Source organism: Hermetia illucens, chromosome 3, assembly GCF_905115235.1.
Source record: "Hermetia illucens chromosome 3, iHerIll2.2.curated.20191125, whole genome shotgun sequence".
In the NCBI taxonomy this organism is placed as follows: Eukaryota; Metazoa; Arthropoda; class Insecta; order Diptera; family Stratiomyidae; genus Hermetia; species Hermetia illucens.
In genome coordinates this window covers 35724759-35752654 of record NC_051851.1, presented here as the reverse complement: position 1 = coordinate 35752654, position 27896 = coordinate 35724759, and the positions used below count along the sequence as shown (strand labels likewise).

Genomic DNA, 27896 nt, shown 5'->3' with positions numbered 1-27896 from the left:
GTGCGGTCAAAACTTTGACTAAGAACCGAAAAAAAAGTAAAGACCTTTATCGGCAGCTCCTTTTTCGCCATGTATCATGTTTCAACACATGTTCTTAATACTGTCGTGGATGCCTGATTCCATTTGGCATAATCACCTTCCAAAATACGATACAGTTTAAATAGTATTCAAACTGGGCTCTCTTTAGCTCACACAATAAATTTTCGTGCCTGGAATGCAGTAAACGATTGAGACCTAGCACGTTACTTCTGACAACTTATCTTTGCCATGCCTTCACTAAGCGCTTCAGCTCTCATCATCATTATCCTAAAAGTTTATAAACATATATATATCATCTACCCCTTGGTGAAGTATAGCACATCTATCACTTTTCCGCGCTATCGCACGATTTCCCGAAACACCTGCACTCCTTCTCTACTGCTCTGAGCCAAGTGTCCTTGGGGCGACCCACCCGTCGGCCATCTTCGAGGAGTGGATTCCACTGTACGGCGTAGCCCACAATGCCAATGTTACCTTCCCCTTTTAATGTGTGATCTATCCACTGCCACTTCCGCCTTCCGATCACAGCGCGTTCGAGTGGCAGACCTGTGTGCCGAAGAAGTTGTTGGTTTGAGGTAGTGTCAAGCCAGCGTACTCCAATGATATGACGCAGACAGGTATTGACGAAAGCTTGGAGGTGTTCCATGTGCTACTCCCACATAGCAACACAGAAAGAGTGTCAGGTCAGTGTCAGGTTGATTTTGGTGTTGAAATAGCTAAATTATTCAAATTTTAGACAGGGCAGTGAAAGCGGATCTAGCGCTATTAATGCGTCACTCCCTTTTCACGCTATGGAAAGCTTTCTCGAAATCGATGAAAAGCCTCCGCAGCGAAAATCTAAACTCCGCACACTATTCCAAAATGATCCCTAATGTGTTGATGTGATCAATGCAGGAGGATCCGGAGCGGAAAGCAGCTTGTTCGCTGTTGACCAAGTTTTCGACATGTTCTTTGTTGCATTCCAGGATTATTTTAGCTATTATCTTTGCAACGACAGGGAGAAAAAACGGGTCACTCTCTTTGGGATCTTGATGATTATCTCCTTCTTCTAATCTCTAGGAAAGGTATCGGATTACCAAGATTTCCGTACGAGTAGAAGCCGCAAATCTGTAGTAACTGCAGGTGTAACGATAAGGAACTCTGCGGGAGACCGTCAAGCCCAATGGCTTCACTCCGTTTGAGTGCATTGATGGCCGAAATCATTTCTCTTCTGCTTGGAGGAACAGTCAGTAACCGCGGTGACTGGCCATGTTATCCACAAGAGGAGGAATTTCACCGAATGCGATAGGGCTAAGAACCGTGGTGAAGTGTTTTTTCCACCTCTTTAGTTGTTCATCATCATAGATGAGAGGTCGATCATTGAAGTATTATACTTCACAGGACCATTGAACGATTTGCGACCAAATGTGAGCTCTTTTGGGATACGGTATACATTTCTGACATCATTGCGAAATGAAACCTTTAGCTTCCCTGACCAACGCAATAGTAAATTCTCTTTTGTCACGGCGTACACTACGCTAAACTCCTTAGGATTTCGCTCGGTGTCGGTTAGTAAAGCCTTTAAAACTTTTAGTTGATCGATCCACTTTCACGATTCCCCAGTCAGCCAGATCTTATTACGCCCTCGCGGCGTCGCCGACGACCTGTGTTGCACCGGAAAAAAAGAGCATTTTTGATGATAGCTCAATGCTCATTGATATATTCAGACGGGTTACTCAGTGTATCTGCCCTTCGATCAGCAAGATATTCTTCAACTGTCGAGCGACAGTTGAATCATGCAAGCTGTCGATGTCGAATTTTGGTGATCGGGGCTCTCCAACCCTGCGAGACATTGCGAACATAAGCGAATATTAGATGGGGATTCCTTTCTGGTACGACTTCAAGGCTCCACACATATCCAGGAGACAACTCAAAAATCTACTGCTGATCACAAAGTGCTCAATTTAATTGTTCGTACGGTGTCGGTCGGTTGAAACCCAACTGACCTTACGGCAAACTCTTCACTCGAACAATGTAGTACCAATGAGGAGACGATGGTAACTGCGAAAAAACCAGAAATCTCCCGACATTATCGTTACGGTCGCCAACACTGTGCTTCTCTAACACATGTTCGAGCATGGTATTGTCAGAGCCCGCCTTGGCATTCTGATCACCCATCACGATCATAATGATACCTTCAGGAAGCTTCTCCTGAACTGCGTATAAATGCTCGCAGGAAGCATCCTTCTCCAAAATATCGGTTTCTGTTGGTGCATACCACTGTACAATTGTGATGATCCTTAACCTAGACCAGAATCTGGCAGTCAGAAGTGTGTCAGAAACTGGTTTCCAAGTCAAGAGAGCACGCTTTGCCCGATACCGCGTTCCCGTCGGCTACCACTCGCCTTTCCATTGTACAAAAGCACATTGCGCTAACTGAAGCAAAAGGGAGAGGTGTACTCTCTAGAGTCCGAGAATCTTATTTCATTTACGCCCGGAATGTCCAGAAACGAGTATTCTGGTGACCCTCCCTACCGTTATCGAGGAGCCTATGCACATTGAAGAAGCCAATCATAGTGATGTAGTAATCACTTGTCCCAAACAGTGGATGCTTGGTATCGCTCCGCTACAATCGCTTTTCGATAACCAAAGGCCTTCGGCCTAAGGTCAGTCAATATCCGAGGGGTTGTTAACTTTTCAGTAGGAATAATGTTTCTTAAGTTGCAGGCTGCTAGCCAACAAATTTCTATCTTTTTAAGTCCCCTCTTACGAAAAGCAGGGAAAACTATGAGTATATTCTGAAACCCCAACTGACAGGGCCTTACTTATACCTTAGGGGGCTCCTTCTAGACTTGCGTCTCATATCCTGTTTTTTCTTATCTACAGTCCCCGTGTTTCATGTTTCCTTCATTTTTATTCTTTTTCTCCATTAAAGATCTTTATTCCTTAGTTACTTTCTCCTCTCATCTATACCGATAATTCGAAACTATTCTCTATTCTTGATTCGCCGGTAGAACTTGATCGCTTGCAATCAAACTTCAACACTGTGCGTCGTTGATGAGCACGGAATGAGTTGACGGTTAATATTAGCAAACATTTCTCATCGGATTTCTCCCTCAAATATTCTCCCCCGGTATCTGTTTACTGCTTGGCTGATCAGCCTTTTTCAGTTATTTAATTCTGTAATCACCTTGTCATAACCTTCTCTAACAATTTTGGATGTTCACTATGTTGACATCTTCAGATCCTCACAGAACGTTTGCCGTTCGTTCGTTCGTTCTTGGTTCCCCTCATCAGTTCAAGGATGTTCAAAACTGCTTCCTTCGCAAAATTCTTGAATATGTTGCAGTAGTATAGTAGTATGATAACTCTATCACTATTGGACAGAGGAAGTTTACTCTCTCTCTTCTTTTCAAAAGGAACCCTCCTTATTCGTGTTGCTTTGGTCACCTCACGTTTCTTAACATCTCATCACTTCAACACTACATATCGCTTATGAACTATGCCACGGCCAGACATGATCTGGCATGCCTGTCAGTTACGCCTGAACAGTCCAAAGTTCATCCGTCCACATTTTGGACTGAAAACACCATTCACATACCACTCTGGACGTGACCGGCATTGAGATGTGAACTTGAGATATTTTTGCGTGTAAGAATTTAAAATAGAACGCTTGCTGCCTAGTAGGTCTGTCCGGCGACCATCAGCCAGGGCGCCTCAGCCCACACACTTACTGGTTGGCCTATTCGTTTCTGGCTGGCCGGATTTTCAAATCGCTTTTCAATCGAACACCGGTCACCAGAACCGTCCAAAATGGCAGATCAGTCGGATCCCATAACGTTCCGAACGCCGGTTTACTGCGGACTGTTCAGGCGCAACTGACAGCCCGCCTAATTGTGTATATCAGGAATTAAATGGACAACTGTTTAACGTCTCACATTCATCACCGGAACTATTCATATGGCATCCACCTTGCTAATGTTTTCGAGGTACCTTTCGCAGAACTATTATTACAGTGTGGCTAGTTTAAAGCGGAAACTCTTCTGTTTCACCTTAACCTACCACACTACGGATTTATAAACGAACATCGGCCTAATGATAGCAACATAGATTCACATTACCACCTGAGGCCTAAGTCCCCATGTCGAGGCAAAGGTCCGCCTACACAGCCCAGAGCTCGATTTATCTTTACCTCTACATGTTTGTTCCAAAGAAACTTCTTGTCTAGGATAACTCCCAGATATTTCACTTCTTCGGAGAGTTGCAGGGCTGTACCCCTCATCCCTGGAAGGCAAAGACCATTCAATTTCCTCCTTTTTGTAAATAATACAATTGTGGTTTTATTTAGATTTACTGAAAGTCTATGCTTGAAACACCAACTGTCAATCAAATCAACGCCATGTTGTGTATTTCTACACTCCATTTCGAGATCTCTACCAAAAGCCAGCACAGCCATGAAGCGGCGATAGCACACCTCCTTGAGGGCAACCTTTCGTCACTTCCATTGTTAAGTAGCGATCAATCTCTGCGATAGCATAGCGTAGATCCACTTTATTAGAGTTTCGTCAACACCATGCTCTCTGGCGGCAGCACAGAGCTTTTGGAAGGGCGTACAGTCAAAAGCCCCTTCAATGTCCACCAATACCCCCATCGGGTACTCACCCTTCAGAGTTGCATCCTCTATCGTTGAAACCAAAGAATGAAGAGCAGACTCACAGGACTTTCCACGTTGGTTTTCATTTAGAGGGTCCGACTTTAGCGCTTTCTCGCGAATGTAACGCTCAAACTGTCTCTCCAGACATTTCAGCGAAAATGATGTTAGACGGATTTGTCTGAAGTTCTTTGGATTAGAATAGTTATCTTTCCCAGGTTTTGGTATGAAGTCCACCTTCACTTTCTGCGGAAGGCACGTAGCCCAGAGCAAGACATCCTCGAAAAATATTTCTAAGAAGTTGCTCTAAGTGCTCTATACCCTCCTTTAGCATCGCTGGGTAGATGCCATCCATACCATTTCCTTTGTTCAAATGATTGTATAGCAGCTCTCGCCTTTTCTTTGGTAACAACCGCTCTCGCAGTGTTAAACTCCATCTAGTACTCGCCAGTTTCTAATCAACTCTAACCACTTTGAAGTGCAGATTGTTAGGTCAATTACTTCATTTCTTCTTGCCCCACGAGCGTGGGGGCACACCCTACATTCACGATAATCAGACCAGCTGCAGTGATAAAATCAAACAGCTTCTCTCCTCTAGGATTACATTTGATATTGCCCCAATAAATATGCTGAGCGTTCGCATCGCAACCTAAATCTAATCTAAAGTTCAAGGCCATTTGATTCTGCATACACTACTAGATCCCTTAGTTCTTACGTCGGCGGAGGGCACAATCATAGAGTAAGTAGGCAGACGTGTTTTTCTCTTACCATTAACCTGGTATTGTAAGTTGACCGCAACAAGGTCCTGGGAACAGAATTGCCTCAGCATGGTTGCTACTAACAATTTTGACATCAAAACGCAGGCCCTCCGTCTCAAGGATCTTTCATCGAAGAAGATCCTAGTCCCCTTGACGGATCCAATACCACAGATTCTGTTAAAACGAACCCATGGCCCTTGAACCAGAAATATATAAGGACAGTCCTGCAACTTTGCCCGTCTTACCGTCAGTAGACAGGAAGAAGCTTTGCCATGCTGTAGGTTGATTTGACTAACTCTTATGTTTGTAGCCATAAGTGCAGTCTAATATGAAAGCCGCCGCTAACTGAAAAGTCTACTGCGTTCAGTGCGGATCTCACTGGGGTTATCAGCTTCTCCGCATCTTCCACCAAAAGTTCCGCTTCCTTGCGACCCATTTCTGTGGATATCGCCCCACTTGGTGATGTAGCAACGTCAATGTCCTCATTCCCAAGAAAATTCGCCTTCTTTCGCAGTGCCCTCCGTTGTAGTCGGCTAGAAGCCTGCCCTGCGTTAGACCAGTTGCCTCCACATCACCAGCTTCCCTTTCTTCCGTTTTTCCGGGCGCAGGCGGAGGAGAGGGTTCTGACAGGCAAGCCTGTAGTCCCTTCTCCTTTGTGGTTGAAGTTTCCTCTGCCGAGTCTTCCTCCCCCGTATTTTAAAAGAGATAGGTAACAGTGTCACCGACCGGCCGGGCGTAGACAGATTTCCAGTTTCTCTCGTTAAGAAAGTTCCTGTACTATCCTTTTTGGCTGACCGCGAAGTAGACTCCGGGTGTAGGTTTTCCACTGAAGTGGAGAGCCTGTTTTCCACAGATTTGTCCATGGGGGAACATGAATTAGGTGCCTCGGCCACGCATGATTTCTCAGAGTCGCGGGTACATTCGAAGTCTGTGACTTCTTACCACTTGGAGAGTTACAATCCTTTGTTTCCATCTTCATGTGTTTTCGGACACTCTTAGTGTAGTAGTAAACTACCACAAGCTCCCCTACCACGGCAAGGTGGTGTCCGAGGGTGTATTCGATAAATAAATAGTATAAACACATTTACCTATAAGATAAGTGAAAAGAACTCAGAAAATAACGAAAAACTTGACATACAATAAAAACTTTTAGCTTGGAAAATTTCACTTGTTTTAGGCGCAGCGAAGCAGCCTGCGTCTAATGCCAAATATCAATAGTGTTGCACATCACTTCGTGTTGGATATCACCCCACTTCACCCTACGTGAATGTAACCGCTTGCAGTTTGTACGTGTGTGCAATACTCTCTTAGGAAATCATCTGTTTACTGCACATTTGAATTAAATGATAAATAAATAAATAACAATATGTTGAAGCTTGAATATCTGTATTCAATTTTCCAAATTAAAAAGGATACGATAACAATTATTAATTAGATTTTTCCTTTTTGAACAAAAAGGTACAAATAATAGGACAATATACTACAATCCCGACAAGCTACCACAACATCTGCTTGACAATACACAAATATCGCTTACTTACTTGGTCTGTGCGTTTGAACCATTTGATTTGTTGCCAGGAGCTCTTCCAATTAAATTTAATTTTCAGTACGCTGGGCAACAACATCGCTACACCTGAATCCTATTAAAATCACAACATCGAAACACAAAAGGACGAAAAACACAATACCATGGGATTAGAATCAACTACGGAAAAATCTACAAACACCAACGTCAATATTATTAATTGAGCTGTTTACCCAAACAAAAAAAGCACCGAAAGCTAATTAACTACTGTATCCAATTTTTACGGAAACACTCAATCTACCAATTCTATTCCACCTGCCAATTTCAGACGGGGCCTACCTTCACAGCCACGATTTCCGCGATTCCCAGCGAACCTCCGCGTAACGTGGTCACCGATCTCTTTAATCCGTTTCCAAAAATCACAATGCCCAGCCGGCAGCCAGTGAAAGAGCAAAAACAGGAAAAAATCAAAGTTCTTCAATAGGATTCCGACTTAATGCCAATTTCAATTTTTGTGATTTAAAAAAAAAATGGTGAAGCACAATTAAAGCCATAAAGGACATTGCGTAACGTTCACGCCAAACAGGCGCCCAACCGCAGAAGAAGCAGAAATGAAATATGAGAGGGAAGAAACGGGAGCAATGAAAAGGACGATGAAATCCATTAGAGTAGAAAAATATGAGATTGGGGCGGAAAATAGCGGAAGAGGGCAAGCGGGAAGGGGGACGGAACGGGAAGTAAATTAAAAGGGTACTCGAAAATAATTAGAAAATGTTATGCTCACAAAACACCCAAAAACACCAAAATTACCTTGACTGTCTGAAACACATCAATTCCGGGATGTCCTACGTCACCTTTTTGACCCTTATCACCGGGTTTGCCCTGCAATTAGGTTCGGATTTCATTCACTGCCCACAGGCTACTTAAAATCAATTAGACCGAGGAGCCGAATACTATCCTTGTAGCTGTGAATGTATTCACCGCAAGGACGTATGTCCCCTCGGTTGGTTTGTTTGGATACTTACAGCGTCGCCTTTTGGCCCGTCCAGTCCGATGGGACCCTGCATAAACACAAACATTGGAAAAATTGCTTCATTAGTGCACATCCTTTGCCGTGTAGGAAGTAAATGGCTAAATAAATATTTCAGTTGAATTTTAAATTAGCGAAAACTCCAAAACCAATTACGAGTAAATTGTTAATTTGTGTGATATGTGAATGTGGCGTTGGACTAGTGTTAATGACAGTTAAATGCAATGTATTGTTAGTCCGAGGACAAATCCCTGAAAAAAAAACACTCCATGCATTGTGGTTTTCTCGGTTGCACGGGATATCCTTTCATATCCTGCAGCCCTTGCAGCTCGAAAATAAATATGATGAAAAGGGAGCGGAATTAAAAGAAACGACAGAGTCTAGTGGTGCTTTATCATTTAATAAGTGCGGCTTTTGTGGACCATAGACGCTCTCCACAATGGAGGATCCTTCATCATCTCCGCCTGAAGGAAAATATGGACAGGGGAAGATATTATCCCTCGTTGTTCTGTCGAGCTAATTGGAATCAACAAGGAGCTCTCACCATGACAATGCAATCAGAATAGCATCAGAGTTTATGGAAGATATGTGGAATGCTAAGAATCCTTAATTTTCGCAAAAGTAGCATGTTTTCATCTATCGGGATTAGTTTTAGTTTGAATTTTAAGTCACCGTAAAAACTACTACCGAGCTTGTCGTGGTCTAATAAAGACTCGATTTTAAGTTCTATCAAATTTCAGTTTTTTTTTAAATGCCTGGGAGAAATTCCCGCGTCTCGTCCTGACAGTACAGGATCACGATACACAACATAGAAAAAAATGTGAAAATTATAAGAAGCTCTATGAGAACAACTTGATAAGGAAATGAAAACCTCAAATTATACACGGAGTATCCCATAATTGTTAAGACTGCGGGTATGGAAGACGCAAAAAGTACAAAAATGTGTTCAACAAAAGTTCTATATGAAATAGTCCCACCCAGGAGGTAATATGTGCTGGCATATTCTTAAAAACTTTTCATGCCTTTTAAAAACTCCTGTTTTGAAATGCTGTTTAACGTCTTTGTTAACATTTCTTATATCTAGTCTATCAACGCAAGATAGTCCGTTTTGAACTTCATCTTTCATTTGGGGAGCAGGAAGTAATCAGAAGGACTCAATTCAGGCGAGTTCGTCAGGTGACTGTTAATTGTCACGGTATGCGCTGATGCGTTATCGTGCAAGAGAAAAAAAGGATAATCTCTCCACAACTAGAACCAAGCATGATCAATTCATTCGCAAAGGTGAACTAGAACTTGTTCACAGGAGTATCTTGAGGAAAAATTATGGCGATAACTTTTTTTACGCTTCAGAATTGAACGTGAGTACCTGCCGTGTACGCATAATCCCACGGTCCTTTTTGCACACCGATTGATTTGAAGACCAGAATCAGATCGCCGCCATAGCTCCCACAGCGGTACAAGTTTACACTAAGTGCAGGCTCAACATTCATACCAATGGATATGAGGTATATCTAATACCTCTAAGGAGTACGGCGCCCGAGTTGTCCAGCGCAACTCCACTCTTGAGCTTTAGGCACGATTTAGGTGCAACCGCCAAGAAACTCGTATAAGGAATTCTCTCGGAAAATATACTCTCAACCAGCCCGGGCCGCCTTGAGTGCCTGGGGACGGCACTTAACAACGGGTTGACTGGAATCATTCCGCCGTAGAGAACGGCAACGAAACCTTTCCGCCAATCAATTACAACTCTGTGTGCAACATAGCACATAAGTCATCACAAGGCAAGACTAATACAAAACACAAGAGACTGGTGGCTGTCCACCATGCCCCTTATGACCATTTGCCCATAATACTGCAGGTGAAGCGGCGTCAAGGATATTCCTCCTTCGTCGAAAGGCAACACACGCGTTCGGAAACACCGTTCAGTATGTGTGTCGTTTACAATGCGGATGTCAAAGTACGCTATACAGTCACATAGGGAATGAAACCAGTCCTCTGAGTCTGCCCAAAAATGAGGCAAAGTCCCGCGAGAAAAGATTTCATTCAAGTTACCATGCTCCGTCAGGAGGGGGAATTTTCTCTCCTCTCCCTTTAGCACGATCGTCAGGAGACACCAAATGCTCGTATCTCGGAAATCCTCCATCCACCCAACATATTCAGCCAATTACAATCAAACGTATTTGACGGTAAGTAAGCTGGGAAACTTTGCTGTTTCACATAGAGGAGACCGCCTTCAGACGCGAAACCACTTCATCCAGGTACGTGATGTCCTGCTTCACGTCTCCTGTAGGCTGATAGTACAGGCTTATGTAAAATCACCGTCCCAAAGGCCCCATGAATGAAATACGTAGGCCCTACCCATTAGTGAGATTCTCAACAAAGGCGCAATCTAGATGTGTATTATTTATGGCAACCATCACCTTCACTGACCTTCAGCACCTTCACTAGTAGTGAACCCTCGCATCTTCTTCTTTTTCTTCAGCCTTTGTCCCGCCCACAAGCGGGGTCGGCTCGTCGTGATCGGCTTCGCCATTTGGCTCTATCGAATGCCTGATCTGGGTGCAATCTCGAGGCTTTCAAATCCCCATCCAGCGTATCAAGCCACCGTTGCTTAGGTCTGCCTTTTGGTCGTTTACCATCGACTTTGATGTTCAGACCAATCTTTGCAAGTGAATTCTCGTTTGCACGAATTGCGTGACCATACCATCGAAGACGCCTCTCTCGCAACTTTTCCACGATCGGTGCAACCCCATAACGATCGCGGATATCCTCATTTCGGATGTGATCTAAACGTGTGACGCCACTAGTCCAACGTAGCATCTTCGTCTCCATTACCGCGAGACGCCGTTCATTGTCTTTTATGGTCGGCCAACACTCAGAACCATAGAGAGCGACTGGACGGACGACATTGCGGTAAATTTTAGATTTGAGACGTTCGTTGATACGTCGATCACAAAGGACACCAGTTGTGGAACGCCACTTCATCCAGGTTGCGTTAATGCGTGAAGCAATTTCATAACGCAGCTCTCCATTGGCTGATAGCGTTGACCCGAGGTATTTAAAACGCATATCTACAGTGAAGCCCCTGATGCAGCCGTTGGCTGTCTAAGCTTCCTGCAACATCGCAACGCTAATGCTATGCTCACACATGTGCTAACGTGATCGTGCTTCCCGACAAATGCCCTAGCGCAGTTCAACTACAGCAGTCTGAGCGACATGGCAATTAGTAGGGGGCATTAAAGCTAGCTACCATTGCGGGGTAGATAGGGTACATGCCCGGCTAGAAGTCTCCGGAATGCATAGTTCTGGCAGTACACCCCGGTTCGGCAAGAAGTAGTGAAGCATAACTCTTAGGCAGGATACCGACAAGTTTCCGAGCTATTTGCCTGCCCTCGGCCAGATCGTCTGACTCACTTCTGGATTTTTAATCTTCTTCTTTAGGGCAGCTCTGCTTCTTCTTTCACTCCCTCCCTTTCCTGAGAGCGGACTTAAGCAGAGCAATCACTAGCAACACTCGTGCCACACTCGAACGAGTGTCCGCTTATCAATGCTCATAACTAGTCACTTACCTCCCTGCTCATTTAGAGGCCGTTCAGCTTCAGATGATGTCCCTGTATCCACAGGACGACTATCACTCTTCTTAGTGAAAACGATATGAAACTAATGTGGGTCGATTAGGTATAATGATTTGGCGACCACAATCCGAGCTCCCATAAGTCCCACAGCGGTACTGGTTTATAATGAGTGGAGGCTCTGCATCCATACCAATAGATGTGAAGCGTATCTAACACCTCTACCGCAACTAAGGAATATTGCGCCAGAGTTTTACAGCGAAAGTCCACGATTGAGGAGAAACTTTGTCCGCGACATTTGCACAACCACAAACACCATAAAACTCCCACAAATAATCAGGCCGAGAGCACATCTCTCAGGAATTCTCCAGGAATATTTACCCTTAGGGCCCATCCCGGTTCCAACGGTACCAGATAACCTCCGGTGAGACTTCGTGCCAAGAGCCACTTCAGTTAAGTCCCTTGCAGGTTCGGGTTTGATCGTTCTCCTCGAGTATATGAAAGTGAAAAGAACTGTGAAATTTTGTAATGCGAAGCGGCACAGGTTCAAAAATTGCAACCGATGCAAGATATACGGTTGCCTTTCACCACTTCATGCGACATAGCGCGCCAACCACACCTACGGGTGTGTATCGTACATCGTACGCTAAAAACGCTTCAACCCCTTCCGGGACTTCTCGAGAACCCTACATTCCTCCTACACTATTCTGCACCAAATGCTCTTGGAGCGACCCACTCGTCGGCCTCTGGCGCGAATGCCAAATTGTCGTCCCTCGTTAATGTGAGACTTATCCACTGCACATCCACCTTTCGATCACATCCTCCATAAGTAACTGGCCTATGATCTGACCAAGTTTTTTTGTTTGAAGTAGTATCAGACTAGCGTACCGCGATGGCGCGTCGCAGTCAGCTTTTTAGTAACAGTAACATTAGCAACAAAACGAACTTAACTTGACCTTGGTATTGAGATAACTTCATTTCTAGATTTTAAACAAGGCAGCGACAGCGGATCTAACGCTGTTAATGTGTCGAGCAAGATCCAGTTCGGTGCCATCGTCGGCATGAAGGACGGTTCCTAGATACACAAGTCAACGCTTTGAATGTTCTCCCCGTTCATGCAGATAGGACGATTACGGGGATCCGTTAGGCTGAGAACCTTGACTCTACTTGTACCCCTTTCTAAATCCACCGCCAATTGGATAAGGCCGATAACCAGGCGAGAGGGTAAATAAATATTATCAGCGTACCGAGGAGTTTGAGGAAAACGTCAAGATGTATTGAACTCCTCTACTTGCTCCAGATAAAGCAGCATAAAGAACGTCGCCGATAAAACAAGAAATAATATCGGCGAAAAAACGCAACCCCAGTGGACTCCGCCTGGATCTTAAAATTCTTCTGGCATTTTACCTCATATCTCGCTCTGAAAATAGCCAATAGTTGCTTTTGAATGCGTAGAGCACACCAGATACATACATTCCCTGTTCACGCTATCAAGCAGAGGATAGCAAGGTTTAAACTCTGTGCAGTTTCAAAATGATCGCAGGATGATAATGTGATGAATACAGAGGGATCCAGAACGGAAATCAGCCTGCTCCCTGTGGATCAGTCTTTCCAAATGTTTCTTAATGGCGTTCAAGGATTATTTAAGCTATTATCTTTGAGATGGCAGGGAGCACGCAATGATTTGTCTTTTGTTTAGAGGAGGAGTCCGTATCTGCATGTTACAATGACTATATATTTTTTTCCATAAAAGGCGGAATTTTATTGGATGTTATACATTTAAAAACCGTGATGATGCAATAGTAGTAAAGGAGTCAAGTATAAGTTAGTTACTATCTTCAATTGCTGTCCGCACCCTTACAAGGAAAAGCCAGCAATATCTTCGTCATCACACCAGCCCCGCTTGTTTCCACTATGGGAGATTGTCAGCCTCCGCAGCAGGGTATCCAAGAACGAAGATAAAAGTCCAAATAAAACGAGACTCTTTCTGAAGTGAACAACACCACACGTTTCTGCAGTGTTGGGCAGATCAATACCTATCATATGAAAAAATCCCAAGAGCCCAAGCTAAAATGGGTGGAATTTATACATTTTCTTCATAGAGGTCGGTCATTATGCGTTTCTAGAAACACTTAACAGAAACAAAAACGACGAGGAAAAATTAAAAATTAAATTGAAACTCCTTACGGTCACTGGTAAAAATAATAATAAGTCTAGTTCAAACCATCCAAAAGTACACCATTCTGCATACGTGCTCGATGTTGGGGGGAGATCTCGACGGATTCTCCCCTTAACCTACCACCGGCCACCACCACCAGAGCCCCTTTATCTTTTATGTAGGTAAGATCGTCCGAGCCTAAATGCTTGACACTTAGTGCTAGTATTAGATAAAATTCGGCATCTGCCGAGATCGTGACAACTCAGGAAATAATAATAATCGTTGGCGCAACAACCCAGTTGGATCAGGGCCTTGAACTGTGGTAGAGCGCTTCATTCAAGACCGTAACGGCACACTACAGTACACTTTAGGTGCAATGCGGTCAGCATTGCGCTCGCCCGAGATTGTCGAGCTGAGTCGACTGGTATTCGACATATAGTCAAGCTAACAAACCCCTCTGCCACCAGTGAGATTTGAACCGCGACCTTCCACTACGACAGCTCAGCGCTCTAGTAAAGTTTCAATTAACGCATATATTTCGGGAAAAAGTTGCTCCCATCCTCAGTGTAAGGTGCGAGGAAAAATAATGATAATAAAGATACCGAATTAACATCAACAACATAAATAGATTTAGGCCTTCAACAACGAAACGAAGGAAGACGAGAGCAGCGAGAAATGTTCCTAAGAAACCCAAAATCCGAACCCAAAGTAAAGGAAATCCAGGGTAGCTCAGAGGTAGAAGGGCATTTGACTGGCTATACTCCGAGAAGGGATGGAGTAAGGAACTCTTGTTCACTGGCATACGCTTTTGGCCAGGTCTTACACTGGTGGACGGCGCGGTGATTAAGTTAGAACAAAGATCTTCACACGCGACTGTGGAGAGTTTCTAGAAACAAGAACGAGGGCAGAGGCAAACTCTTCATAATTGGGGTAGACGACCGACCCCTGGAGGCAATTATAGGTAATAACTGCTTTATCAATTACACATTTGGCAGCATGGGCACAGTGAGAAACGAAGGGAAGATATTTCGGAGGACACACACACGGGTGGAAAGCTTACTGTGATCCCAAAGGAGTCACAGGAGAGGAGAACTGGGAGACCTATACCTGTACCTTCAGGGTCCAAGGCGGACAGCGATACCAAAGAAAATACCATGTCGGGTGAGAAGAACGATACTTCGACATCAGAGAAGAGCCGCAAGCACTAATGGAACCAATGGGAAGCATTAAGATAGCCCAGATAAACCTTCAACATGCAAAAGCCAGATCTATAGTAATTGCAAGGGCCCTTTCCAAAGATAACATTGGAATAATGCTGGTTGCACTGAAATAGGTTGAACGAAATTCCTGAAAATATTTTGTTACAATTACTACCACGGAGAACTGGTCTGCAGCAATTATATCGCTTTCTCTAAAAGCGCTTAACTTAGACCTCCACTCATCCTCAGCAAGTTAGAAATCAGTCCGAGAATCCTAAAAACGGAAAGGAACTTCCTTAGAAACAAGATGGAACGTAAAGGTAAGATGGTCTAGGTTTCATGAGCCTTAAACCACTTCTGCAAATCCTTTTACGTATAGATTTTCAACCAGCGCCTCCGTTTATTTGAGCATAACATAGTAGCATTCGGCGACTAAGGTAATTCATTCAAATGCTAATCTGCCAGTTTCAAGAATGGCACCCAAACCGCCAGTTCAATCTAACAAGTTTATTTGCGATTCCACTTGTACTTGGCATTATGATCTCATTTCAGAATTATTCCCTTCCAGAAGATGCTTGGCATGTGGACAAATACGTTATCATCATGGTAACGATTTTGTACTTTGGTCAGGTACCTATCGAATGATAATTATCATCCGAGTATGTGGTCAGCCGTTCAATAGAGTGTAAACTTGTTGCGTCCTGGGGAACAAGCCTTCTGCGGATAATTATGCAAATTTCTCACCAACCCACCTCCCGTTGGGCTCGTAATGTATGCCAATCCGGTCAAGAGAAACACAATTTCAATTTGTCCAACTAATGGTAATGCAAATTTCCACATAAGCCCAATGGAAGATTAACGGATATAAACCGAGGACTGTTGGCTCCAACAAAAGTTAGCCAGAAAGCGAACAACTGTTCCATGGAGAATTTTCCTGACATTTGGCTGGACTATTTTTAAACTTCGAAATTTTCCATACTTTTGGTAAGTTCTTAAATGTTAATCAATCCTGATACAAACATTTTGGTAAGGCGGGGATAAATGTAACTCCAAATCTCCCCAAGGGGATGCGATTACTCTTTTTAATGCATTGCCATGCATTTCGCCGGAATTTAAGCGAGGACGAAATATAAAGTGTGGTACCACATATGTGAAAGGATAATCTACAACTGTTAAACGTGGTACACTCTTAAGCCGAAATCATGAAGTGGTTAATATCCCTGTCTGAAAGTTTGAAATCTCAAATTGCAGTTGGAAATAACATTTTGTATGAAAACCAGCAGTAAGAGCTTAATTACACCACTAAGAGCGTTTTTGTCTACAGCAATGGAGCCTGAACATGGGGTTGTGACGAAAATTATATATGATGCACGCAAGAACGCGGGCTTGGTAGGACCTGAACCGAATGGGATACAACTCATCGAGTTGTTTGTGTACATGTATCCTTTTTACCCATGTGGTGAACACCATATCAAAGTGGTCTCTTTTGGTTATTATTTACTTGTTGCTGATTGAAATCCTACCACAGCCTCATTTCTTTTAATAATTAATGCACCGCAACTGATAGATCTCTGGTCGGGATAATTCATTGGATGCTGATTAACGTTTTGCAAAAACAATATCGGCAACTTATCTACCAATCAACCGAACAACCAACATAAAGGGGGGTAATGGTATCGACTATTCTCGACATTATTCAGATTGGAGCTCGTTGGAACCGCCAACAAACCACTCCATATCAGTTCAGAAGTTCGGTGATTCAGTTGTTTTTCATGGTCTATCCCTTCCTTTTTCATGTAAAGGCAGTTGTTCTTATCAGCAAAAAAATTCTTTCATTCATTTTATTCATTGGTTTCAATTACAATGCCAGACTGTTCCACATAGTGCAAATAACGAAATAAAGTAACTCCTAAGGTAGAGATCCGCGTTGTTTTAAGGCAGTAATTCAAATTGCACATAAGTACACAGTATAGCCATAAGTTCCGTCAGTACTGTGAAAATTTATTACATTAAAACTTAAATAGATACAAAGCTAAAATTATGCCAAAAGATACAAAATAGTTTAATAAGTATGCGTACATAGTGTTATTCGAATTGAACTCCACCATTCTTCCTACAAAGCTTCAGACGCTGCACGAACTTTTTCCAGCGTCAAATTGGAGTGCCGACGACGACAAGCGATCTCTTTAAGCTTATTCTACAGACTCAAATCCAATGAATTTAAGTCTGAGCTTCCGGGGTTGGCACAGAATCCTACTGAAAGCACCAATCATCACCCTTCAAGAAGCTTTCATTTTGATGCTCGACTACGCTCTCTAACAGGGGCAGCAAGCCGATACCCTGTCCCAATATAGGGCTGATGTAACAGCGTTGCAAGAGATGCGCTGGACAGGGACCAGTTTCGTGGAGAGGAACCGCTACACCATATATTATAGTGGCCATCTAGTAAACCATGTGCTCGGAGTAGGTTTCCTAGTCGGCCGAAAAATGAAACCTCCTGTTATACGCTTTTGAAAACAAAAGCGTACCGCTGTGCACTCTGCGCTTGCGAGGCAAATTTAGAAATATAAGCCTCATTAACGTTCTCGCCCCTACAGAGAAGACTGCAGAGTCGGAGAAGGATACCTTCTACGAGGCGAACGAACCCTCGAAGCCTATCTCAGATATGATATCAAAATCATACTTGGGGATTTTAACAGCCAAGTAGGGACAGAGCCCGTATTTAAACGATACGTTGGGCCCCACGGCTTACATAGGGATACCAATGATAACGGACTGCGGATTATTCAATTAGCAGTGTCACACGAAATGGTTGTTGAAAATACCTGATTTGAGAGGAAAGCGGTTCATAAACATGCGTGGGCCTCTCCAGACGGGAACCTTTTCAACCAAATTGATCACTTGTTGATCGAACGCCGCCACCTCTCAGCCTTGATGAATGTCAGAACATATAGGGGGGCCAATATAGACTCGGACCACTATCTCGTTGGCATGGTGCTCTGAGCTCGAATAACAACGCCACCCAGCATCCCCTCTGACAATCAGGTAATAGTTAACACTGAAGCCATCCCCAACACCTATAAGAGTGAAGCGATAGCGGCTTTACGGTTTCTTCTCAAAACCTATAAGAGGGAAATGGATACCGCAATAACCGCAGTCAACAGAGATCCTGGAGATGAAGCATCAACAAATGATCTTCACAATCACCTGAAGAACGTTATCATAAATACGGCCGCAAACATATTTGGCCCCAGCCGCAAAAAGAGTCGGAACGGCAGGTTTGACGATGAATGTAAGCTAGCAACGGAACGAAAGAATGCTGCATACCGAGTAATGTTGCATTCTCAAAGGACACGGGCACGTGCGGAGACTTATCACGAACTCCGGCGAGCGGAGAAGCGACTTCACAGACAGAAAAAGGAAGCCTATGAGAACCGACAGATCTGTGAACTCGAAAAGTACAGGGAGCAACCGCACCATGCATGTACGCGATGCTGATCCTGTAGAGACAAAGAGGGAAATCTGATTTCCGACAGAATGGGCATATAGGAGCGAAGGGTTGAGTACTTTGATGAACTACTAAACAATCAGAACATCGGAAAGTTGGATGTCCCGCCAACTGAAGACGACGAACAAATATTGCTACCACCAAGTATAAAAGAAACGGACCGTGCAATTCATCGCCTTAAAAACCGTAAGCCGATGGAACTACAGTCGAATTGGTTAAATATGGAGGCGACCAATTACACCAAGTGGTTCATCAACTTATACTGAAGGCGAGGGACAGCGAATCAATGCCTGACGAGTGGCAAAGAGGCATTATCTGTCTCATACATAAAAAGGGAGATAACACACAATGCAACAATTATAAAGGTATCACGTTGCTGAATACCATCTATAAGATATTCTCCGCTATCTTGCTAGGTCGGATAGCCCCATACGCCCAAAACATCATTAGCCCACACCAAAGAGGCTTCACTCCAGGCAAATCAGCAACAGATCAGATTTTCTCTCTGCGGCAGGCGATGGAAAAACTGTTGGAATATGGACATCAGTTGCACCATTTTTTCATCGACTTTAAGGCCGCTTATGATAGCATAGCCAGGGTAAAACTGTACACGGCCATGAGAGAATTCCGTATCCCAACGAAATTATCATAATAAGACTGGCTAGGCTGACCCTGGCCAATGTGAGAGGCCAGATAAAAGCAGCAGGATCACCCTCGAGACCATTCAACATCAACAACGGTATAAGACAAGGGGATGCTCTATCATGCGTCCTCTTTAACGAGAAAGTGATACGTGATGCTGAGGTAAATGCAAGGGTAAGATTCTCTTTAAGTCCGTCTAACTACTGGCCTATGCTGACGATATTGTCATCATGGGAAGAACGACCCGAGACGTACAAACTGCCTTCATCCAGATCGAGCAGGCGGTGCGAGATCTTAGATTGCACATCAATGATCGCAAGACAAAATATATGGTGGCAACGTCAGCACCGAAAACCAACCAACCAATAACATCAAACCGCACTGGTCAAACGGAAAGAATAAAGATAGGAGACTACAACTTTGAGATCGTTGATAATTTCTCCTATCTAGGGTCGAAAATCACAACCGATAACAGCTATGACGATGAAATCCGCACAAGGTTCTTGGCCGCCAACAGAGTCTATTTCAGCTTATAAAAACTGTTCCGCTTGAAACGTCTCACCACAGGGTCAAAGCGTTTATTGTACAAGACAATGATCTTGCCAGTCCTCGTGTATTCCTCGGAGACTTGGGTTCTTAGCAAGAAAGAAGAGAAGAATCCTCCGAAGAATTTCTGGTCCCCTACATGAGGATGGACTATTTCGAAGCCTACATAACAACGAAATCTATGAGTGATACCATGACCGTCGGGTTGTAGATAAAATCCGGCTCAATAGGTTACGTTGGTCGGGTCACTTAATCCATATGGATGAGAATGATCCAGCCGCAAAGTCTATAAGGGCAATATCTATGGTAGAAAAAGAAGACGAGGCAGACCCTGCTTGAGATGGAGCCACGGCGTAGGTCAGTATGACAGATAGCTATTAGGGATATCGAATTGGTGGACCTCGGCGGAAAACCGGGATATCTGGAGTTCCTTATTAAGGCAGGGCTAGACGGGATACCGGTTGTTGCGCCGTTGATGATGATGATATAGCATACAATTCTTCTCCAATAAAAACTACGTTTATATGCCAATTTTCATGGCAATCGGTTGAACGGTTCCGGAATCTATCGATTACAAGCGGATATATCTAAGACAACTTCCATTTTTAGCATAACAAATTTCTGGTGTTGAAAGGAAACAAGACGCTCAGGCCGGAATCATGGCCGCGTTGCAGACCACAGAATTGCGTCGAATGATACCTTGGGGAGGATGCACGAACAGCAGCGGCTAAAACAACTTCCAAAAGCCAAACGCGCTCTTGAGTATCCGTCGCAGCTGCAGACTATCGCGCAACAACATATAATCGCCAGTGTAAGTTAATTGATTAAAAATGTCACCGATAATGCTGCCTAGATTTACTGCACATAAATTAGAAATCCACTCTATTAAAACATACTCTAAAAATACCTCAGCACAGAACGCCTCAGGGACGAGATGAAAGTAGGTGAGGAAAACTTTTAACTCCTTGCTGATTGCATTTCATGAAACAACAACACTCATTTGATGTAAATTGCAAAGAAATCCAAGTCTAACAATTACCGAGACTTTTAACGCTAAACATCTATATTGAAAAAGAGACACTCAAATGAACACAAAGGGCTTACTTCGAATATGAGACTGCATTCTTTTCAGCTGTCGAATCTGAACGGGTCTCAGTCAGAGCTCGGCCTACGCATGTACAATGTTTCCCATTAGCCAGAAACAAGTGCTAGGATTGCATTCAATAATATGCAGCAGCAATCTCTTCGTAATGTTAGAAAATTGCTTCATTCAAATTTTCAATGTTTAAATGGAAATCGATTTTAAAGTTTTGGAAAAAAGTGCAAGGTGGTCGAAAAAATAAAAATAAAATAAATAATTTTAAAATTGGAAAGAATGCATTGGAGAACCTGAAGGAAGCTAAAGAGAAAGAGCAAAAGAAGAAATGCTGCATATTGGTAAAGACATTCCTTCGTCAGCTTCCTAGTCACCCTTCATCATGGGGCTAAAATTGATGAAGAAACGAATAGTGGATTCCAGGTTCCACCATTTAAGGCGGGAATCTTGTTAATGACGACCGCTCCATATGCGCCGCTCTCGAGTTTTCAGAGATTTTTCAGTAAGCTGCTTCTATATAAATATGCAGTGGCAATTTAGTTCACCATATTAGTATCCTGCATCCTCCAGTGTCCCATACACCTGGGGCAGACACTATATCTCCCGAGTTGAGCACACCGAAACTCACAATGAAGTGAAACGAGAAAGCAATCAAAAATATGAATAAGCCTAACACCGTGTCTCTTCTGTGTAAACACAAAACTTTATCATTTGTCGATGTCTGTCTGTCCGCCTATATGTCTGTCAGTCTGTCTGTAACACCCGATTTATTCGGAAACGGCTACTCCGATTGTCACGAAAATTGGTAAAAGTGTGTGATCTATTCTTCCCCTTACATATAGCAAGTGGCGCCATTTTGTGTTAAGTTTGAGGGGGGCTTCCCATACATGTGAATGGAGGGTGCACAATTTTTTTTCATAAAATGTGGTCATGTGGGGTATCGAATGAAAGGGCTCGATTAGTACTTTCCGAAACCGGTTCCATATTTGATATTAGGTGAAATATATTGGAGTGACGGCTCAAAATATAGCCATCAAGAAGTGTAACAGGTATCATTCTCAGAACCTATCCAACTGAAAAATCTGAAAAAAAATACCAGTGATGCATCTATACGAAATCTAGGTCTCAAAATGCATCCGGTTCCGATATCTGAACAAGTAAAACTAATAACAGTATATTTCTACATTTTAGAAATTTACGCAGCAAACCCCTTATGTCCACCCCAGAAGTACAAAATTTGGCATGGGTGTAAGGGATAACATAATGCATAGTTTGGTTTGTAAAAAATCCAAATATTTTTAACATTGTTATAGGGAGTGAAACTTTGCCATTTTTTGTGAATTTCGTGAATGCTACAACGTGTATGACGTCATCGTAACATATCAATTCGTCAATACCACAATGAAGTAAGTGCACATGAATGGGGTTTCTTTGCGCCCCCGAATGGGGTCGCAAGGAATTATTTCTTGTTTTTTAGTCATTTGTATATGAATATCAATTACCCCAAACAGACATGTGTGTATGTGTGTAGGTATATAGTATATGCGTGCTAATGAAGTTTGCGGGTAGTGTCTAATTCAGATAGATATATTTGTAAATTAAACCAGCCGTATTTAATATACGTACTATATATGTACATATGTATGCTTTTGCGCATGAAGTAAATCGGGAATATGGGTACGATCAATTTATATACGTATATATATATATGTACAGTATACGGAAATAGGCAGTTTGTTTCTTTAGGGTGAGGATAATATCTATGGCTGTAATATGTACGTATGTCTTGTAGTTTGGAAAAATAAGAAGGAATATGTTGGATTTGTAGCTACAGTAGTGGTCAAAACTTTGGAAACTTCTCTGTGAAAAGAATCAAATGCTTCTAAAACAAAATTCAACAAAAATTTTTAACCTGTCAAAACTTGGGAAACCTTTGGATATTACATTTTCTAAAAGATGCCCCATACTAAAGCACTTTCAAATGAGATAAAGGAACTAACGATAAGTGCAATCGAGAATGGTAACAATTTATGAGAAGTCGGACTGCTTTTTGGTATCACAAAATCTGCGCCATGGAGAGTCCATAAACAAGTCGGGAAACCGGAAGCTGGACGCTTCAGGTACGAAAGGTTTTGTGTATTTCTTAGTACGTAGCACATAATATATCCATATATTATGTGAGTGTATCCACTTTCGGGTGATACTGACATTCATAGTCTTCAATTTTCAAAGAAGCAACAAATTTGAGGTATTATAACTTTGTTAGTAATAGTGCGATTTCCACCAAACTTGGTAAGATTATGCTCTATATTATAGCCTATATCACTGCAAAATTTTTATGGTACTAGGATGAACTTAAGGGGGGTTATCAGCCAATTACAAAAAATTGTAGTAATATACTATTATTAACTTTATTTAAACAGATATCGGCATAGAAGGTATTTCGGAGCCCAGGCACCATATAGTGGCAGCTTCCTGAATTTTTCAGATTTTTCGATTTGGTAGTTTCTGAGAATGGCCCCTTGAAGAAGTGATCTCTTTCAACTCCCCGCGCTCCCCACCCTTCCAACGAATGTCAAAACTAAGATCGGCTTTGAAAAGTACTAATCGAGACTTTTAATTTGATACCCCACATGACTATATTTAATGAAAAGAAATTGTACACCCCCCTTTTGCATGTATGGGGACCCCCCCTCAAATTCGACTGAAAAGGATGTAATTGACTGTATGCGTGAGCGTTCACAGTTCCCACCTTTCTACCAAATTTGCTGTCAATCGCTATAACCGTCTCCGAGAAAAATGCGTGTGACGGACAGACAGACAGACAGACGGACAGACAGACAGACAGTAAACCGATTTTAATAAGGTTTTGTGTTTACACAAAACCTTAAAAACGGAAGGAAAGGGGTACGGTACATCATTCAAAAGGAGATATCTAACTAACTTAACCAAATCAATGCGCAGATCCTTGGTTAACGCTGCACGAGACAATCTGCACAAAAATAGTAAACATGTTCAAAAGAAGCTGCTGAATTTTACAATGTTAAAATATCGACACCAGCTGCTCAGCGTCTTTTGTCGTTGTGAAACAATTTGTGGCGCGGCAGGATTCGCGGCATTCGAAATTTATTTTGAATGTTGCAAATGCGAGCGGACAGATGAAGCCACCGGCGCTCTCCACTCAGTTTAGACCTCGCCACAGAAGTGGAGAGCAGAGTGCCATGAGTGGACAGCAGAATGTCATATAAAAAAAATAATAGCTAGAATTCTATATACTACTGACAACTATCCAAAAAGCAATCGACATCCGCACTCCGCTTATGATTTGATTTTTAAAAGTTTTTATCAGATGTATTGATTTATGAATAGAATTTTGTTTTTTAAAATAAAATTAAATTTAAATAAAATATAATTTATTAAATATTAAAAATTGATTTTTACTAATATGGCCTAATTATAATAACTTTTAGTAAAAATGGACTAATAAGATGACGGCCATCAAAAAAACCTTGGATTTCGAAGAAAAATATGAAAACTAGATAAAAAACTTGCGAAAACTCATAAAGATTGATCTGTCACTGATTGGGATCTCGTATTGTGGAGCAACGAAAGCAAGCTTTGTCTGTTTGGTACTGATGGAATTAGATATGTTCGCCACCTAGGTGGAGCCTACAATGATCCCAAGAACCAAGTACCCATAAAAAAGCATGGGGATGGACGTATAATGATCTGGGGTTGATATCAGTTTCGTGTGAAATTTTCGGCATTAACAACATTTATTATAGGGTGCTTTTCTCTGTCTATTGATTCTGAAGTAGTTATGAGATCGCCAATGTATTGTGACGCCTCAGGAAAGCACATGTTACATGCTCATGACAAGATGGGGAAAGTTTGGGTCTTCTTACAGAATGGCGTTCCTAAGCACACGTCCAAATTTGTTCAGAATTAGCCAAATGAAAACCAAGTTGCAGAAATAACCTGGCTTTCTCAAAGTGCTGACCGGAATCTTATTGAGAATCTTTGAGAAGAGTTAGATTGACGTTTTTGAGATCAAAGCTTTTCTAAAACAGCTGAACTAATTGCTGCTCTCCAACAAATAGTTCACAACTCTGGAGGATGTGAAGCAGTAAGAAAGACTAGAGTCCATTCAACAAGATGTTACAAAAAATGATTCCTTTGTAAGGTTTTGTTTTACACAAAAATTTTAAAATTGATTCACTGTCTGTCTGTCTGTCACACGCACTTTTCTCCAAAACGGCTAAACCCATCCGAACGAAATTTGGTGGATAGATGGGAACTATGAAATCCCACGCATACATCGAGTGACACAAATTTAGGTGGAGTTTAAAGGGACTTTAAAAAAAATTTCATCGGATATAGTCGTGTAGAATATGAAATGAAAGGTGTCGATTTGTATTGACATTAGTTTTGGTGTGAATTGCAAAGTGTGTGAGTAAGGAGCCAAAATGTAAGCACTTAAAGTGAGACATGACTCATTTTCGGAAACTATTCATCCCAAAAATCAGGAAACCGCTTAGATGAAATCTAGGCCTCAAAATATGTTCCATTCCGATACCAACAAATAAACTTACTAATAGTATATTACCAACTTTTAGAAATTTACTGAAAAACCCCCCATAGAGGCATAAAGGGCAGTATCGTGTGTACGCATGCCAAGTTTCATGAAAATCCAACTGTTAGTGTCAAAGAAATAGCAGTTCAAACTTATCAATTTCGTGCGAACTTACAGGATCCTAATCCATACAAATAATATGATGACGTCATAATTAACGAGAATAATTGACATTCCAGTGAAATATTAAAATTTCATTCATGAAGAATCCCCATACATGCAAAAGGGGGGTGTAGATTTTTTTTCCATCAAATATAGTCATGTGGGGTATCAAATTAAAGTTCTCGGTTAGTACTTTTGGGAGCCGGTCTTAGTGTTGACATTTATTGGAAAGGTGGGAAGTTCGGGGGTCGAAAGGGATCATTTATATAACGGGGCCATTCTCAGACACTGCCCAACTGAAAAATCTGAAAAAAAATCAAGAGGCTGCCACTATATAGTGGCTAGGCTCCGCAATATCTTCAATAACGATATCCCTTCAAATAAAGTGAATAATAGTATATTACTATAATTTTGAGTAACTGGCTGCAGAGCCCTCCGTAAGTTTATCCTAGCACCACAGTTTAGACTTATCCTAGCACCACAGTTTATTCTTACAGCAATATAGGCTATAATAGAGCTTGATCTTACCAGCCTTGGTGGAAATCCCACTGTTACTAACAATTGGAAATTCAAGATTTTGAATGTCACCCGAAAGTGAATATTCTCACATAATATATGCGTATATTATGTGTTACGTACTAATGGGAAAAATGCACACTCAAATTATAAAACAAATACACAACACCTTTCATACCTGAAGCGTCCAGGTTCCGGTTTCCCGACTTGTTTAATATCCCCATCGGTGTTTTATGTTGGATGAACTAGGTTCGCGAGTTTCCCGAAAGATAAAATGCGAAAGAAGAAATGAACGTGGTTCACATTATCGAGTATCCAGCAGACTTTAGTCACACTCCATTTACCATCCTTATAGGACACTTTTCCTAGTGAAACTTTTAGTCTCGCCAGTAAGCTGACAACATTTGTCCCCGAGGCCCTAAAGGTGCTCCCTTCCCTCTATCCATAGCCTAACTCTGACATTGAGAATTATCTACCAGCAAAGATAGTATGCACGGAACACAGAAAGATTGATGAGAACATAATTCACCTACCGGAACGTAATTTTCAAACCTCCAACTTTAGCAACAAAGAATAAGTTTGAGCCACAACAGGCAACAGAGCAGATTCGCAACGCACCCGCTTTGAATACTAAAAGGCAATTCAATTCCAAAAATTGTTAGAATAAGTGGAAACGGAGACCAACTCCGCTCCACTGAATAATCATTATTCGAGACATTATTTGGCTCATCAAAACCTCGAGGAGAAAGTTTCGAATGATTACCCTAATTAGAAAAGTTTAATAGAGTTATATCATAAAAACAAGTTCCATGTCATATTCCGCAACTATTCCAAGCGATTCGCACAAAATCCCTCCATCATATTAATTCCCCAATATCCATTTCGCCTCCACACATTCGTCTGGAGAGCCGTCGAGAAACAGCAACAAATGTTCCTGCATTACGGAAAGTATTAAAAGCGTGTTATTCGGATTAGCCTTCACTACATTTCATCAAAACTTATCCATTTAATGTTAGACATGTGTGCGAATTAGCTACAGCTACTGGAAGCTGCTGTGATGAGCCTATCCCATAAGTTAATAGCCTCCTAAGCTGGGCAAACAACAACCACAACTTCTACGTCTCTAACTACTCGGGTCTTACCATAATGCCGCGATCACCTTTCTGCCCCTTCGCGCCCTACAAGATACCGGAAAGAAGAAAAAACAGAAAAGATAATAAAATAAAATAATCATTTCAACAGCAAAAGCAACAATCTCAATCTCAATTAATAGCACTTAGTCTAGTTTGTCTCCTCTCCTTAGTCCCATCCTGCTAAGTGTATCCATTCCGGTGGCCGCAATCGCGTGCACAAGGGTAACTACAGCGACAGATAAGGATACATGCAGACATTGAAAAAAGAGCACGAAGCCACGGCTCTCCGGCACTAAATTAATTTATTGTGTTAATCTTTCGTTAATTTTACGCTTCATTTGAGATAATCTCCACGAAATTTGCACTGTGTTCGCCCGTCTCCGATTTCGCACCCCGGCCCCAGAAAGGACCGTTTGGCCACACAGATATGCGAATTGTTGCGAAGGATATGGAAGCAGGCGAAGCAAATCTCCCGAGATATGATATCGATCTTTGGTATTAGTAGAAAAAGCGGTTTTACTATTTTCGGGATTTGCAGGTTACATTGCCTAGGCGAGAGGCCTTCCTCGAGGTGAGAGGGCGAGGAAGGACCAAGCACGAAAGCGAGAATTTGGGAAAGGACGTGTAGTGGGAGAGGGACTCGGGAAGACACAGCAGTGTGGGAGCGATAAAAATATGCAAAAATTTATAGTTCATAAATTATATACCAGCGGACCGTGCTCCCCAGGCAGACCTGGTGACCCCTAGAAAAAATGTGGAAAAGTAAATGACAAGGTTCAGACTTGGTGAGGAATGGTTGTGTGAGATTG

The 27896-nt window shown here is 42.3% G+C and overlaps 1 protein-coding gene across 10 annotated transcripts in view; it reads right to left on the bottom strand.

Moving 5' to 3' along the window:
• LOC119651203 (collagen alpha chain CG42342) overlaps positions 1 to 27896 on the bottom strand; it is a 259891-nt gene that overhangs the window by 124972 nt on the left and 107023 nt on the right. For 5 of the 10 annotated variants that reach the window (XM_038054646.1, XM_038054654.1, XM_038054644.1 and 2 more), the window contains exons 3-7: positions 27795 to 27830; positions 27097 to 27132; positions 7978 to 8013; positions 7763 to 7834; positions 7292 to 7351 (exon numbers count right to left, since the gene is read on the bottom strand). In XM_038054646.1, coding sequence (XP_037910574.1) covers positions 7292 to 7351; positions 7763 to 7834; positions 7978 to 8013; positions 27097 to 27132; positions 27795 to 27830 — 240 coding nt within the window. The remainder of the gene's footprint in view (positions 1 to 7291; positions 7352 to 7762; positions 7835 to 7977; positions 8014 to 27096; positions 27133 to 27794; positions 27831 to 27896) is intronic. The other 5 variants (XM_038054648.1, XM_038054647.1, XM_038054650.1 and 2 more) reach the window with 4 other exon arrangements.